We start from the raw sequence: 14,783 nt of genomic DNA, 5'->3' as shown, positions 1-14,783 counted from the left end.
GGGATGCTGTGGAGAGGTTAGCTAAGCTACTGCATGGTATTGCTGCCTCTGCATCCATTTTGCTTGGCATCCATTCTGCTTGGCTTTGTGGCCCATAGGGACTTTAAACCGAAACTGCCCCCTCGTGCAAGCACATGCCCTAGATAGCAGCCTTCAGAATCACAAGCAAATATAAGCTCCTGATATGACTTCCCCAACAGCCCTTGTGATTACCAGTTTCCCCTGCCTCCCAGGGCCTACCCCTTACACACCCCTTAGATAAAACCCCCATGGAGCTTACTAGAATCCGGCACTTTCTGTCTGAATTGACCAATCTGGTCTTAGCCCAGGAACCCCAAAGCACTCCACCCACAGACCCTAATAAAGCCAGGTGCTCCAGGTCCTACTGCACTCTCTCTCTCTCTCTGCACTCAGTCTTGACCTCCCCATGTGGCCCCTCGAGGAGTGCCACGTACTCCCTCTAGGACCTGGGAGTAATAAACTTCTCTATTTCAATTTCTCTGTGGTTATCTGTTGGCCACAGCTCACCATCCAGCAATCTGTGCTCCACTTAATAAATGTTTATTTAACAAAGCAGGTAGTGTCAGAGGGGACCCAGTGGAGGGTCAGGAAGCTCTCACCTCAAGAACCTAAGGAAAAAAAAGCAAAAAACCCAAAGTAGGCAGAAGGAAAAAAATAATAAAAAGCAGAAATCAATAAAGTTGAAAACAGAAAGACAATCAAGAGGAAGTCAATGAAAAAAGAGCTAGTTCTTGGAAAGATCAAAAAAATTGACAAATCTTGTACAAGAGAAGATGGAAATGACCAACCTCAGAAAAAAGACGTAAATAACCAATATCAAAACAATGATATTGTAAATGACAATATCATCAAAGACTGGACACACCATGAGTGTAATAAGGGAATAGTATGAACAAATCTATATATGCACCTTTCACAACTTAGATAACATGGACCAATTTCTTAAAAAACACAAACTACCATCGTTAATCCAATATGGAATAGATAATCTGAATGGGAACTATTAAGGAAACTGAATTCATAATTTTGAAATTCTCAAAAAAGAAATCTCCAGGCCCAGAAGGTTTCACTGGAGAATTCTACAAAACACTTAAAGAATTAACATCAATTCTACACAATCTCTTCTAGAAAACAGAAGAGGAGGGAGCATTTCCTAATTCATTTTATGAAGCTAATAGTTCCAGGATAACAAACCAGACAAAGACATTATAAAAAAGAAAACCACAGACCAACACCCCTTATGAACGTAGACATAAACATCCTTAAAATATTAGCAAATAGAATTCAACAGTATACACAGAGAATTATACACCATGATTAAGTGGGGTTTCCTCCAGGAAAGCAAGTGTAGTTCAATATTAGAAAAGCAAGCAATGTAATCTACCACAGTTAACAAGCTAAAGAAAAAAAAAAATCACAAAATCATACCAATTGATGCAGAAAAGTATCTGACAAATTTCAACATCCATTCATGATGAGAACTCTCAGAAAGAGAGGGGAACTTCCTTAACTTGAAAAAGGGCACCTACCAAAAAACCTACAGCTAACATTACACTAAAAAGACTAAATGCCTTTTCCTCTAAGATCAGTAACAAGCCAAGGATATCCACTCTCAACACTCTTATTCAACATAGTGCTGGAAGTTCTAGACAGTGCAATAAGGCAAGAAAAGGAAATAAAAGGCCAATATATCAGAAATCAAACTGTCCCTATTTGCAAATGAATCTACACAGAAAATGCCAAGGAACAGGAATCTACAAAACAAACAAACAAACACCGTTTCTAGAATAAGTGAATTCAGCAAAGTCACAGGATACAAGATAAACATACAAAAAAAAAAAAAACTGTATTTCTATATACTAGTAATGAACACATGGACCAATTAAAAGTACAATACCATTTGCAATCACTCAAAAACAATTAAATGTTTCAGTCTACCAAAACATGCACAGGATTTATATGCTGAAAACTACAAACTGATGGTGAAAGAAATCAAAGATCAAAATAAATGGATAAACATGCTGTGTTCATAGACTGGAAGACTTGACATGGTAAAAATATCAAGTCTCCCCAAAATGATATTCAAGTTTAACACAATTTTTTTTCAAAATCACAGCAAGACTTTTTTTTGTAGACATAGACAAGATTATTCTAAAATTTATATGGAATGGGAAAGGAAGGAGAATAGCTAAAACAATTTTGAAAAGAAGAATAAAGTAGGAAGAATCAGTTTACCCAATTTCAAAACTTATTATACAGCTACAATAATCAGGACTTATGTAGTATTGGTGGAGGAATAGATGCATAGATTAACAGAAGACAGAACCCAGAAAAGACCACATAAATGTGTGCAACAGATTACTGACAAAGGTGCACAAGCAGTTCAATAGAGGAAAGATATCTTTTCAACAAATGGTGCTGGAGCAATTAGACATCCAAGGGGACAGGGGAGGGGGGAAGAACCTCAACCTAAATCTTACACCTTATACACAAATTAATTCAAAACTGATTATGTTAACCTTAAAATGCAAAACTATAAAACTTTTACAAAAAATAGGAGGAAATCTTCAGGATCTAGGGCTAGGCAAAGATTTATTAGACTCGAAACCAAAAGTATAATCCATAAAAGAAAAAATTGGAAAAACTGGATTTCAACTTATGCTTTGTGAAAGACTCTGTTAAGAGGATGAAAAAAACAAACTAAAAACTGTAAGAAAATATTTGCAAACCACATATTCAACAAAGGAATAGTATCAGGAATATATTCAACATTAAAAAACTCCAATTTAAATACGTGCAAAAGACACAAAGAAGTTTCACATAAGAGATATACAGATGACACAAACACATGAAAAGATGTTCAACATCACTGGTCATTAGGGAATGCAAATCTAAACCACAATGAGATACCACTACACATCTATCAGAATGTCTAAAATAAAAAATAGTGATAACACCAAATGCTGGCAAGGATGTGGAGAAACTGGATCTCTCATTCACTGCTGGTAGGAATATATAATAAAAGGGCACAATACCACTGCTTACTTTAAAAGAAAATAAAAACAGTTGAGATTTGAAAAATTAAAAAAAAAAAGGGTACAGCCACAATGGCAATTTCTTACAAAACCAAACATGGAATGGTCATACGGTCCAGAGCTGCACTCCTGGGCATATATTCCAGAAAAATGAAAACATGTTCACAGAATAATCTGTACATGAGTACAGATTTTGTACTAGCTGCAGCTTCACTGGTGATAGTCAAAAAGTGGAAACAGTACAGATGTCCTTCAACAGGTGAATGGTTAAACGAACTGGTTCATGCATATGATGGAATACACTCAGCAATAAGATGGAACTATTGGTACACACAACAATGTAGGTGAATAATTAGAGAATCATGCTGATTAAAAAAGCCAATCCCAAAGGTTACAAACTACATGACTTCACTTACAGAACATTCTCTAAATGACAAAATTATAGAAACAGAACAAATTCCTGGTTGCCAGGAGCAGAGGAGGGGTAGGAACAGGAGGGAAGTGGCTGTGGCTATCACAGGGCAACATAAGGATGATGATGGAAATGTTCTGTATCTTAAACATACCAATGTCAATGCACTGTCTGTGGTGCGTACCATACCTGTGCAAGCTGTTACCACCGGGATAAAATGGGTAAAGAGTACAAAGGATCGCTGTGTTATTTAACAGTAAGAGCACATAGGGACTTCCCTGGTGGTCCAGTGGTTAAAACTCCGAGCTTCCATTGCAGGGGCAGGGGTTCAATCCCTGGTCGGGGAACTAAGATCCCACATGCTGGGGGGTAGGGGGCACATAAATTTACGATTATCTCTAAATAAAAATTAGGTTTTCTTAATGGCATTATCTCAGAATAAAGTTTTTTAAATGGCATTATCTCCAAAGGAATTATCAGCTAAATAGATGTCATTAGATTTTAATGACAGGCAACGAAGAGCTCACTAGAAAATTCATCTCAACAACCTAGTTTCAAAGCATTTACCAACTGCTTGTCATGTGCAACTAGGAGCTAGGGAAATAAGCAAAGATGAGGAAGACAATGTAGATCTAGAAGAGAGTTTATACTTCTAATGAAGTTGAACAAGAACTACAGTATTGAGCTCAAGATATATTCATAAAACACTTCATTATTCCTGCCCACAGTCATAAGTATTTCTAAACAGAATACAGGTAGCACCTGACCAGTTCATGACTAACTTACATATAAGTAACTCTAAAGAAAGTCTTCCCTTTCTTACTTCCAGCCAGTGTAGGACATTTTCTGCCAGGAACACCCTGACCCCCACCCAAGCCCCGGTCACCATGTCTCAACTAAGCTCAAACCAAACCCCACCCCACCCTTCACCCCAGCAATGTTGGCTGGGCAAAAACAGGACAGCGGGGAAAGGTGAGAATCATATATGCATGTCGGTCTGTCTGTCTGTCTCTCTCTCTCTCTGTCACTCACAAACACACACACACCCCATTCCTCTCTCACCCAACCTGCTGGAACTTCTCTGAATATGAACACCCAAAGGAAGAAAAGAATGGCAAAGGGGAAGGGCTGGTTAAGATCTCCAGCTGCCAGGCCTCCTCTCACCAGTTATGTCATCAGAAAAGGAAAACAGACAAAAGAGGAGAAAAGGAAAAAAGAGAAAGACAGAAAGACAGAGGAAGGAAGGAAGGAAGGAGAAAAAAGAAAAGGAAAGGAAACGAAAGAAAAGGAAAGGAAAGGAAAGGAAAAAAGAAAGGAAAAAAGGAAAACTATGGTACATTTTTACCCCACCCCCTCAGCTGTCACCTCCCCCAGCCTTCACAAAACAAAGGCCCCCAACTCTGCCCAGCTCTCCCCACTCCTATCCCAGAAGTATTTCCCAAGTGCCTCTGAACCCAAGTCCCCCTAAAACTGAATTCCCTCACCAAGTTTATGATTAATCTCTTTATCCAAAATTTTATTCCCTTTCTTGAGCCCTCTGACTGCAATCCTGTGCTGAGCACTAATCAACCAGAGTCAGATGACTACAACTGCTGTTGTCCATAAAACATCTTTAATGTACTAAAATTGCTACTGCAGATATCATCATTAACGTACAAACTCAGGTTGTTTCTCCAGGGCTAACAGATGAGCTAACAGACCCCCAAGCCATGGACCACCTGGCCAGAGACTGGTAAACCAGAGACATCCTACAATTAAGAAACTGCAATTAAGAAATGTCACAATGATTAATCCCAGCCTCTTTGTTCCTCCCCTTAAAAAAAAAGCCCTAACTCAAAGACCAAGTTGGAGTGGATATGAGGCTTGTCTGTCACTCCCTTGCTTGGTGCCCTGCTGTACGTTCCTTCACCACAACCCCGTGTTAGCAGACTGGCTTTGCTGCCCATCAGGTTGAGTGGACCCGGGTTGGGTTCAGTAACACCTCCTTCCCTTTAAAACACACTGTTCTCTTTTCAGCTTTGCTGAAGCCATGCCTCAGGAGTCACATTCCAAGAAACTGGAAAACAAATACCAAATGAATATAATTCATCATTCGTGAACACTCTAACCCTTGCCTTCCAGTAAGCTTTACTGTAAAGCTTTTTAACGACTTTCACGTTTTAATGATTAGGTTACTCTTAGAAATTAGAGGTTTAGTTTATACCAAGAAACATAATATTAAACTATTATTCACATGCACTGGGCAAGAAGTGCTTTTACCTGTTAATATAACTTGCCAGACTGGCTTTACACTGAGACCCAGCAAGTGAAGTCTATGAATAGTCAAAACTGGCAACCCAAGGATGTGAGGGCAAGCTGCAATAATGACAACGGCCTCTCCACTAACTCGGACGGTCAATCAGGCTGACGAGTAGGCTCATCAGGTTCCCGTCTTCCCTTAACATTTCAGGTGTTCTGTTTCCAAGGCTGCAGGTGGAACAGAGATTACATGGTCCTTGCACCAACGTTCATCTACTTTAGCCCACAGTTTCACATTCAGTTCTAATAAACTTAGCTGGTTTATGGCTAATCAGAAGGAATATGCTTCATAGGGAGAAAAGCACTCTGTTCATTCACCCACCATTTAAGTGCCTTACAAGTGCCAGGCACTTGGAGACAGAGCACTGACTGATACACAGTGATCCCTATCCTCCCTGGCTTATGTAGGGAAGGGTGCTCCGACAGAAGAGTCAATTAAATAAAAACAATTGTAAATAATTACAAAAAATAAATTAATAATTACAAACTGTGATAGTTGCTAACAAGGATATACACAGAGCTAATGAACTTGTCCCTTCTTGGGAGATGAAGAGCAATGTCCTTTCCAGTACTGTCAAACTGTAGAATAAAAAAATTCATATAATTTATTAACCCCAAATATACTCTAAAATTTACTTTTAAAAATTAAATCCCAGCTGCTGACTTGTTACCCTCTCTTTATGTTAAAAGCTGAACGGCATTCCAATTCCCTAGACTAGAGGTGGTAATGCAGGGCATATGGCAGCATTTCCACAGGTGGAGGTTAAGGAAAAATAGGTCACTGAGAAGTGAGGGAAGGAAGCAGTTAAGATGAAAAGCATGCCTTCAGCTACTTTGAAACTTGGCCTAGGGTAGGCCCTCTAACAAGGAAAAAACACTCTTTCTTCTCCTTGTCAAGATCACATAGCACCCTGCTCCCTGGGATCCACAGTCCCTCCTAGTTCCATAATTTAGTTGCCTTATGCAACTTTTGAAGACTAACCTGAGCACAAAATCACCATGTGGAAGGTTGTTTTCTTTTAAGGAAAGTGGAGTATATTCCCCAAAAAGCAACCAACAAATCAACCCCACTTAAACTGGAGACTACCAAGTTAATTTAAAATACTAGCCTTGCTTTCTGCAATGTTTAATTCCACTCAAAACTCAATCACACCAGCTAACCTTGGAGGGATATAAAGAAAATCACATTATCAGAGGCATCTCATCTTTTCAAATGTGCCCAACACAACAGCCTCGTGTTAAAACCTACTGACTGGAAGATATATTTGACTGCAAATCTGACCCACACAGGGAATAATCTGAATTTCCATCAAGGAAGCTGTAAGCACCAAATAATGGAGCAAAAGTGAATCCACGCTTCATCTGGGCTAAGAGCAAAAAAACAGTTCTGAATTGTCATTTTGGAAGACACAACTCTTACAATTTAAACGTAATTTCCCCAAAGTTAATTCCAAAACCTTTGTTTGTTTGGCTTTGCTTTCTCAAACAAAGTTATTCATAGACTGAAGACTCTAGATGTGTTCCCTGCTACTGCATCCCCACTTCTTCCCTTTTTATAAAGCCTGATCTCTATTAAGTTAGGAAGTTACATCTGAAAGCTTCTACCTGGCCTTTCTTTAGTCTAAACACCTACAGCTATAAATTAATGGGGGGGGGGGGTGAGGGGGGTGGATTTGTAGCCCACTCTTGTTACAAATCAGGATTTGGAGAGGTATGGTCTTTTTGACCTCCAGAAAATGATTTTCCATCAATTCCCTCCTTTCACGCAGCTCCTGTGTAACCAGTGCCAGAAAATTCTCCCTTTGGTCTCTTAGGCATCACCCTCAAACTCTCCATCCAACCTGTGCCGCTCCTTTCTCCCGTGGAGAACATCAGCCTCTGTAACAACCTTGCAAAGCTGCCTCCCCTCAGTGTCTTCATCCTGTGCTCAAAAGCCTGTAACTTCCCATTTCACTCAGAATAAAAGCCAAATTCTGTATCATCTACCCAGCCTGTCACCTCCTTAACTCTCCAGCCTCATCTCCTATCTTTCCCTCACTCCCTGCTCACACATTTACACTAATTTTCTGTCTGCAATGCTCCCTCCTCTCCTGAGAGGCTTTCTCAAATGCTGCCTTCCTTTAACACTCCCCCCCACCCCCCATGTAAAACTGCACACTTCCAACTCCCTATGCCCCTGGCAAACTCTGTTTAACCGATTTTATTAACTACTATCCCCAGTATAAGTTCCAGGAATGCAGGGATTTACCTATTTTATTCACTGCTGTATCCCCAAGGTCTAGAACGGTGCCCGTTACCTGACAATTCAGTAAGCATTCATGAATGAAGGAAAGAGTCGTTTACTTAACAGATGTTTGCTGAGCACCTAGTCCGGGCCAAGTTTGTTAAGTCAAGACAAATACGACCCTGTCCCTGACTTTAATGCACCAGGTGGATTACTGCACACAAACAAAACAGGACTGCAAACCACGGCCACCGGCAAGTCACGGCACTTGCCAAACCTTCAGAGGAAGAGGTCTCAGCTTCGGGTACCAGTCCAGCTTCCCACCCTCGCTCGGTTCTCCGGGGACCACCCCCAGGGGGCTCTTCAAGCCCTCTGAGAGGGGTGGGGCCCCTCGCCCTCCCCAAGCCTGAGAGGTTACTTGTCCGGCGGCGCAACTTCCGGCCTTTCACGCCGGACACGAGACTTAATGAAACAAATTAAAAAACATCCGTTCTTCAGCTTCCGCCCCTCTCCTCTGCCTCGCGGGTCACCCCCCACAATGGTCCGGGACCACATCCCCACTCCGACCAAAAGGCCCTCGCTACCGAGGGCACCCTACTTCCGCGATCCCCACCTGCTCCCGGCGGCCCTCGCGGCTCCTCCCAGCTGCGCGTGCGCGAGCACATCGCCCCCGCGTTCGGGCGGGAGGGGCCGCGCGCGGAGGCTGGGCACGCCCCCGAGCGTAGAGTTGGCTTCTGATTGGCTGCCTCTCGCTCGCCTGAGCGCAGCTGGGGAGGCCTGCGGCTGCGCTTCTAAAGGCGCCTGCCAGTTGAGCCGTGTGCTACTGTTTGCCGCTCCACGCCACCTCCGCGAGCTTCCTGGAATCGCTGCATCCCCGCCGGCATGTCCCAGGTATAACGCGTGCCCAGCCTAGCGGCGAAGGTGCCGCGGGGCGGGAGGCTGGTGCGGGGATCGTCCCGCAGACACAACCCCGCAAGGTCTTTCCCTTCCGGGCTCTGCTGTTCTTCCTGGACCCATGCCCAACCCAGACTCTTTGGACGGAGCCCTGTAAGCGGAACTTTCCGGTTTTGGACTCCTAACGCCGCTACTTAGTCTGCAACTGCTGGCAAGTTGCCCATGGGGAGGACTTCGCAATGAAGCAGGAATTGAGGTTGGAGGCGAGGGTCCTGGGTAGACAGATGGGACGTAGTGGGGTTACATGGGTTGAAAGAGTAAAGGGACCGAGTGCCCCATCCGAAAGCACAAGGCGGGAGTAGGGGCGCCATGCAGAGTGCAGAAGCAAGGAGGCCGTGCTTGAGAGCTTGGAGGTCAGGGAAGGTAGGGGCCCAGTGTCCGGCGTGAGGCAAGGGGAGGGTTGCGGCCTGAGGAGGGGTGACCTAGAGGTCTTTCCCTCCTTCGACTGTGGACGCTTTTCCGGCACCTAGCAGTGTGGGGGCGACCTTTGGCTCCTCTCCCCTCTCTCCAGTCCGGGCACTGGGACAGAAGCCGGCGCCGGATGCCCGGGCCTCAGGGGGAGGGGGCCCGCGGGCTCTGGCTGCTGACACCGCTGCGCTCATGCCCTGTTCCTTTCTCAGCTCTTTCAGTCACGCACTGCCAGCCCTATCCGTAAGTCAGGGCTATCCTGGGACCCCGGTCTGGCCAGGCAGTTGGCCACGCTGCTTTTTCTGTGAAGTGTATGCCCGCTGCAGGCAGTCTTAGCGTGTCTCCTTCACCTCTGTTTCCAGCCCCTGATACCTAGTGTAGTGAGAGAGCCCAATACGTAGCTGTGCATCAAATGAGTTTACTGATGTGCTTCCCCTCCTGGTTTTGCTGAATCTTTCTAGCCGCCCTGTTGAGTTGAGGAAAGACTGCTTTTCCTCACCTGCACTGCAAGAGGAGTGCTGCCTTTCCAACCCCTCCACCCCCATTACTGAGCTCTATTCAGGAGTCTTCTCTCCCTCGAATGTAGGCTGAGTTTGAGAAAGCTGCTGAGGAGGTTAAGCACCTCAAGACCAAGCCAGGAGACAATGAGATGCTTTTCATCTACAGCCACTACAAACAAGCAACTGTGGGTGATGTAAATACAGGTATGCTGAGGTGAGGGTGGGAGGGCCCAAACATCAAAGCAGCCTGGATTGGTGCTGGAACTTTTCGTCTCTGGAAGCCTCACTCAAAACCACCCACAGCCCTACTGCCCTACTCTTAAGGCAGTTCATGGGGTTCCTGGGATTGAAGCTGGGAGAGGGTCCCCAAAGGTCATGTTCCTGGTTGGGATTCACAGACCTTGCACTGTTCTTGGTTTCTTGGTGGCTCAGATAGCAGAATTCAAATCCTAGTTTGGGAAGAACTTTATTTATTCCAGAATTTTCCATCTTTTTGGGAAGAAGCAAAGATCCCCGCTTGGAAGAAACTTACTCCAAGCTCTCAGCTCAGTAGTAGTTTTGTTGAACCATACTGCTTCCACCCCAGATGGGCAGGATCAAAATCAGAGCACTTGGCAATGGGGCCAAGCCAAATGGCAGGAGCAGAGAAGCAGCTGGCTTTGTGGGGCAGGTCAGAAGAGTTTTTGCTGACAATAGTTCCAGATGACTGTTTGTTCCCTATCAAAAAATCTTGGTACAGATTTTGAGGCCTTGGTTTGGACCACCGTAGTCTGTAATACTGTCTTCTGCCTTGGACAGCTTTCATTCTGCCCCTGAGTTCCTGAAACTCAGGAGTATATGGCAATGGCACGATGCAGGCTATGCAGGGACTCAGAAGTGGTGGCCATAGTAGCATAGAAGGAGGTCACCCCCGCCCCTGTTCAGGAGGGTGAGCATAGCGCCTAATTCCGTTGCAGTTGGGGTAGAAGGTGGAGCTGGTGGGCTGGCTTCAAGGATCCTGGGCAGTGCCAAGTCAGAGATCACAGGGAGGGCTTAGTTAAAAAGAGTCTTGTGGTGAAGGTTTTACCCTGGGTTTATAAACTCTGCATCTTCCCAGGGAGGCAGGAGAGGTGAAGTGGGGGTGACCAGAGTGGCTGAGATGCTTTTCTGACAAATGCAATTTTCACAGAGGCTGGCCTCTGCCCTGTTTACACATAAGTATAGGTAGACTGGCTTGGGAATCTATCACTCCCTGATCAGCTCACTCTAGGGCTGCACTGCCCAATACAGTAGCCACTAGCCACATGTAGCTATCTAAATTTACACTGAAAATAGTTAAAATTAAATAAAATCAACAGTTCAGTCCCCAGTCACACAAACCACATTCCAGGTGCCCAGCTGCCATAAGTGGCAAGTGGCCCCTGAGTGGGACAGTGCAAATGTAAACTTTTCCATCATCATGAAAGGGTTGTTGGGATATGCAGCTCTAGGATTCTGATGATGATTCCGCAGGTACAGTTTCACTCAGGTATCCTTGGGAATGCTTCCTGGCAAGCACTTGGGAGGCAATTTGATGTTTCTCAGACACAGTGGTCCAGGCTATGGGCACTGCAATTGCTCCCCTTGGCTTTCTTCTCAGAGTGGCCGTGAAGTAGGTCAGCAGGGAAGTGGTAAGAGTGTTTCCCAAGTGCAACTGATAACAGGTCTAGATGTGTAAAACCATGGTATAACTTAAAGGAAGCTCGTCCTCAGGAATAAAGCTCCCACAAATCAACAAGAAATAGACTAACTTTGGTAGCAAAGTGGGGCAAGGACATGAACAGACAGTTCACAGAAAAGGACACCCAGAAAACTGATGATAATGCAGGAGAGAAATTGGGTGGGAAGAGTGGAAGGAAACTTTATAGTATTCCCCTTGTGGTGTTTGAATTTTAAACCAGATGAATGGATTGTAGTCCTTGTTTTAAAAAAAAAAAAAAAATTAAAGTATGGCTTTTAAAAGAAATTTTGGCGTTATTTAACTTATAAGACAAGGATTCTCTAGTAACGGGAACAGTTTTCCTTCTATTTTCTCTAGATTTTAAATTTGGATTTCTGTACATGTGGATTTCTGAAGGCAGAACCCACCATACGAGACCCATTTAACTCCATAGCAGAGCCTAGAAGGAATCGATGTAATAAAATACAGCTTTCAACAGCAAGAAAGTTGATAAAGTTCCCTATTAGAACTTGCAGCAGGTCTAATGTCTTTCCCTCTCTTGTTTAAGAACGGCCTGGAATGTTGGACCTCAAAGGCAAGGCCAAGTGGGATGCCTGGAATGAGCTGAAAGGTAATTGTTCTAATATGTTTCCCTCATTTGGGAAGGCCAGTAATGAAATACTTTTCATTAAGGAGTGTAAGGGGTGAGGAGAAAGAACACAGTGGATGAGGCACATGTTGGGAACCAGTTTGACCTGGGCCAGAATGGAAAAAAAAAAAAAAAAAACTGGGCCACGTACTTATTCTTCTAATATCATTTATGCCTCTTCCAAAACACCATCTCTGAGTCATGGCATCATCTGGAGAGAGGAGGGGCTGGGGACCAGGCCACTAACAGGCTGGGAGGTGATAGAGTTGACTTGGCCTTTATACGTATTCAGCATAAGGAGTGGTTTCCTATCCAAACCTTCCTCTTCCCCACAAGGCCAGGCAGTGACCTCCTAGACCAAGCAGCCCTCCCCAGTTCCCTTCCAGCCAGAAAGGCACCTAAAAAAAGGAATGAACTAATGCATGTCAAGCTGCTGGCACATCACAGCCTCAGTGAATGGAGCTATTATACTCTAAGCAGCAGCAGCCAAGTATCCCAGCTCTGACTTAATCACGTGCCACCTGCGGCAGCAAGACCCGAAAGTCGGCACTAACGTTGTCTGCCAGCTTTTGTGTCCTAACTAGCTCATTTCTGAATAAGCCCTCTGTCTTCCTGCAAATGCAAAACCCTTGAATTCAAAAGGGGCCAAAACACACAAAATATACTCCTAGGATTTGCAAGTAACTGGAACAAGAATGCCTGTCTGACTGTCCATCATCATTGGGCACTTCCATACCATTCTCAGGCCCCAAGTACATGCCATTGCTCCAGAACACACTCTGATTCCCAGTGAGTATCTCTCCCTCACCATAGAATCCAGGACACTGGGCATGGCTGTCTCTCAGGGATATTTCCAGTGTCCTCTGTACTCCCCTCCGAGAGCCAGCTGTTTGTGCTCAGAGTTGTCTAAACTTTTCTCATAGCTAATCTCTGGGGAGAAGAGGGTGGCTGGCTTTGCTTTTTTCCTGGCAGCTTAACAGCTCTGGGAGATAAGAGCCCAACAGAGAAGTAGGTGATAGGTCAAAGCCAGTTGTGAAAGTCAGCAAGACCAGTAGTCACCGCAGCTCTCCATGTTGGGCTTGACATGGCAGAGGGGGACTCCCATGGCCAGCAGGCCAGTGCCAAGCCCCAGGCAGCTGCACACACCGCATGGGCTCAGTGCTTTATGGAGCATTCCCTGTGGACCAGGCTCCTCGAGGACTTCAGATCTTGGCCAGGTCTGTGAGGTGTAGGTAGTAGAACCCCCACCCCCTTCACAGGTGGAGAAATTGAGCCTCAGAGCATTAAACCGGGGCTCTAAAAACAGTCTGTTACCTTTCTACCTTGCTGCCTATCTGACCAATAATCTTGTTGATGCCTTACAGGGACTTCCAAGGAAGATGCCATGAAAGCGTATGTCGACAAAGTAGAAGAACTAAAGAAAAAATATGGAATATAAGGGACTGCCAGCCACACATTTCACCTAAACGGATATAATGCCTTGTTTTTCTAATACTGTGGATGAAGTTAATAAATAACTAGTTAACCCAGCTGCTCAAAATAGCCCAGGATATGACGCTAACAGAGAGGGGCTGAAATGGTTACTGACCCTCACTGAGTAGTTTTTATCCGTAGATCAATTAAAAATACATTTGTTACTTTTAAGTCTTTGATAACCTGGATTCTTGAAATAATGCACTCTGTTCCAGTCTCTTCCTCACTTTTTTTAAAGATTTCATCTGAAAGTATTTGAGCTTACCCTTCTCACCCTCCTCTATGCTCTGCTGGAGGGTGGGCAGCCTCTCCCACATGTTCAGACCTGGCGTGTGCTCACCTCTCGTGCAGAGGAAAAGGAATATAGAAGTGGCCTTTCCCACCTCCTTCCCCCAACTCCAGCCACATCCATCAGGTGGGCTGAGACGTCAGTCTCCAGGTACTGCTAACCCTCTCTCAGGAACCCTGCTGGCCTCATGCTTTGAGGAAGGCAGTGTTGATGAGTGTTTGAGGTTTGTCTGCGGTCCAACCAGTCATGGTTGCAGAGCAAACGAGCAAGGGTGGAAGCCCCAGTCAGGATTAAATATGCATCTGTGGGGAGCTTTCCCAGAGTCCCCTTGGAAGCTTGGCCACAGGCAGCTGGGCGGGCAAAAAACAAGTGGAGGAAGTAAGGGCTCGGCAGGGAGAAGGGCAGTCAGGACCTAAGAAGAGCAGCGGGTTAAGGTGCCAGAGAAGAAAGGCTGGAGCTTGACTTTGGAGGATGCAGGTGGTTGAATAGTAAGGAGTACGAAAAGGAAACAGCTGTCAGACCCTCTTTGCCACATGTTCCCCTTCAGTCGCTTCCACAGTCCTGCAAGGGAGGTGGTCATATTTCCGTTTTGTAGGTGAGGATGCTAAGGCTGGAAGGAATTAAAGAGAGGCTCCGTGAGGCTGGAAGCTCTTGGTTCTCCCCTCCAAAGCCTGTGCCCTGGTTTTAGACATAGTTCAGCCTCACTCGAAAGTGAGACCTGAGTGTTACAGTGACTTGCCCAAGGTCCCTCAGCTGGTAAAGAAATTCAGAACCAGTGTTCAAGTGCAGATCTCCCTGGTTCAGATACCTGTACCAGCCAAGGTGGCCTCACAGGTGTGAGC

The 14,783-nt window shown here is 44.9% G+C and overlaps 2 protein-coding genes across 4 annotated transcripts in view; one reads left to right on the top strand and one right to left on the bottom strand.

Annotated features, from left to right (window-relative positions):
* C8H2orf76 (chromosome 8 C2orf76 homolog) overlaps window positions 1–8,673 on the bottom strand; it is a 134,682-nt gene extending 126,009 nt beyond the window's left edge. The window contains exon 1 of one of the 2 annotated variants that reach the window (XM_057746746.1): window positions 8,604–8,673. The gene's annotated coding sequence lies outside the window, so the exon portion shown is untranslated. The remainder of the gene's footprint in view (window positions 1–8,603) is intronic. The other variant, XM_057746742.1, reaches the window with a different exon arrangement.
* Window positions 8,674–8,742: 69 nt separating this feature from the next.
* On the top strand, window positions 8,743–13,823 carry DBI (diazepam binding inhibitor, acyl-CoA binding protein). 2 transcript variants are annotated; one of them, XM_057747090.1, is made up of 4 exons: window positions 8,743–8,881; window positions 9,939–10,056; window positions 12,099–12,161; window positions 13,544–13,823. In XM_057747090.1, exons 1-4 carry the CDS (start codon window positions 8,873–8,875, stop codon window positions 13,615–13,617), a joined length of 264 nt encoding a protein of 87 aa, XP_057603073.1. In that variant the 5' UTR covers window positions 8,743–8,872; the 3' UTR covers window positions 13,618–13,823. The 2 variants fall into 2 exon arrangements, with proteins under 2 accessions (XP_057603073.1, XP_057603074.1); XM_057747091.1 differs by lacking the exon at window positions 8,743–8,881 and adding an exon at window positions 8,925–9,140.
* Window positions 13,824–14,783: the final 960 nt, after the last annotated feature.

The sequence above is a fragment of the Hippopotamus amphibius genome, chromosome 8 (genome assembly GCF_030028045.1).
Source record: "Hippopotamus amphibius kiboko isolate mHipAmp2 chromosome 8, mHipAmp2.hap2, whole genome shotgun sequence".
NCBI lineage: Eukaryota > Metazoa > Chordata > Mammalia > Artiodactyla > Hippopotamidae > Hippopotamus > Hippopotamus amphibius.
Note: the sequence above shows the minus strand (reverse complement) of the source record. Positions and strands in the feature narration are given on the sequence as shown.

Bases quoted from the DNA above. Each gene is read 5' to 3' on its own strand.
- DBI (XM_057747090.1), top strand. The intron at 10,057-12,098 runs GTATGCTGAGGT...CTCTTGTTTAAG, and splicing joins TGTGGGTGATGTAAATACAG to AACGGCCTGGAATGTTGGAC. The intron at 12,162-13,543 runs GTAATTGTTCTA...GATGCCTTACAG, and splicing joins TGCCTGGAATGAGCTGAAAG to GGACTTCCAAGGAAGATGCC.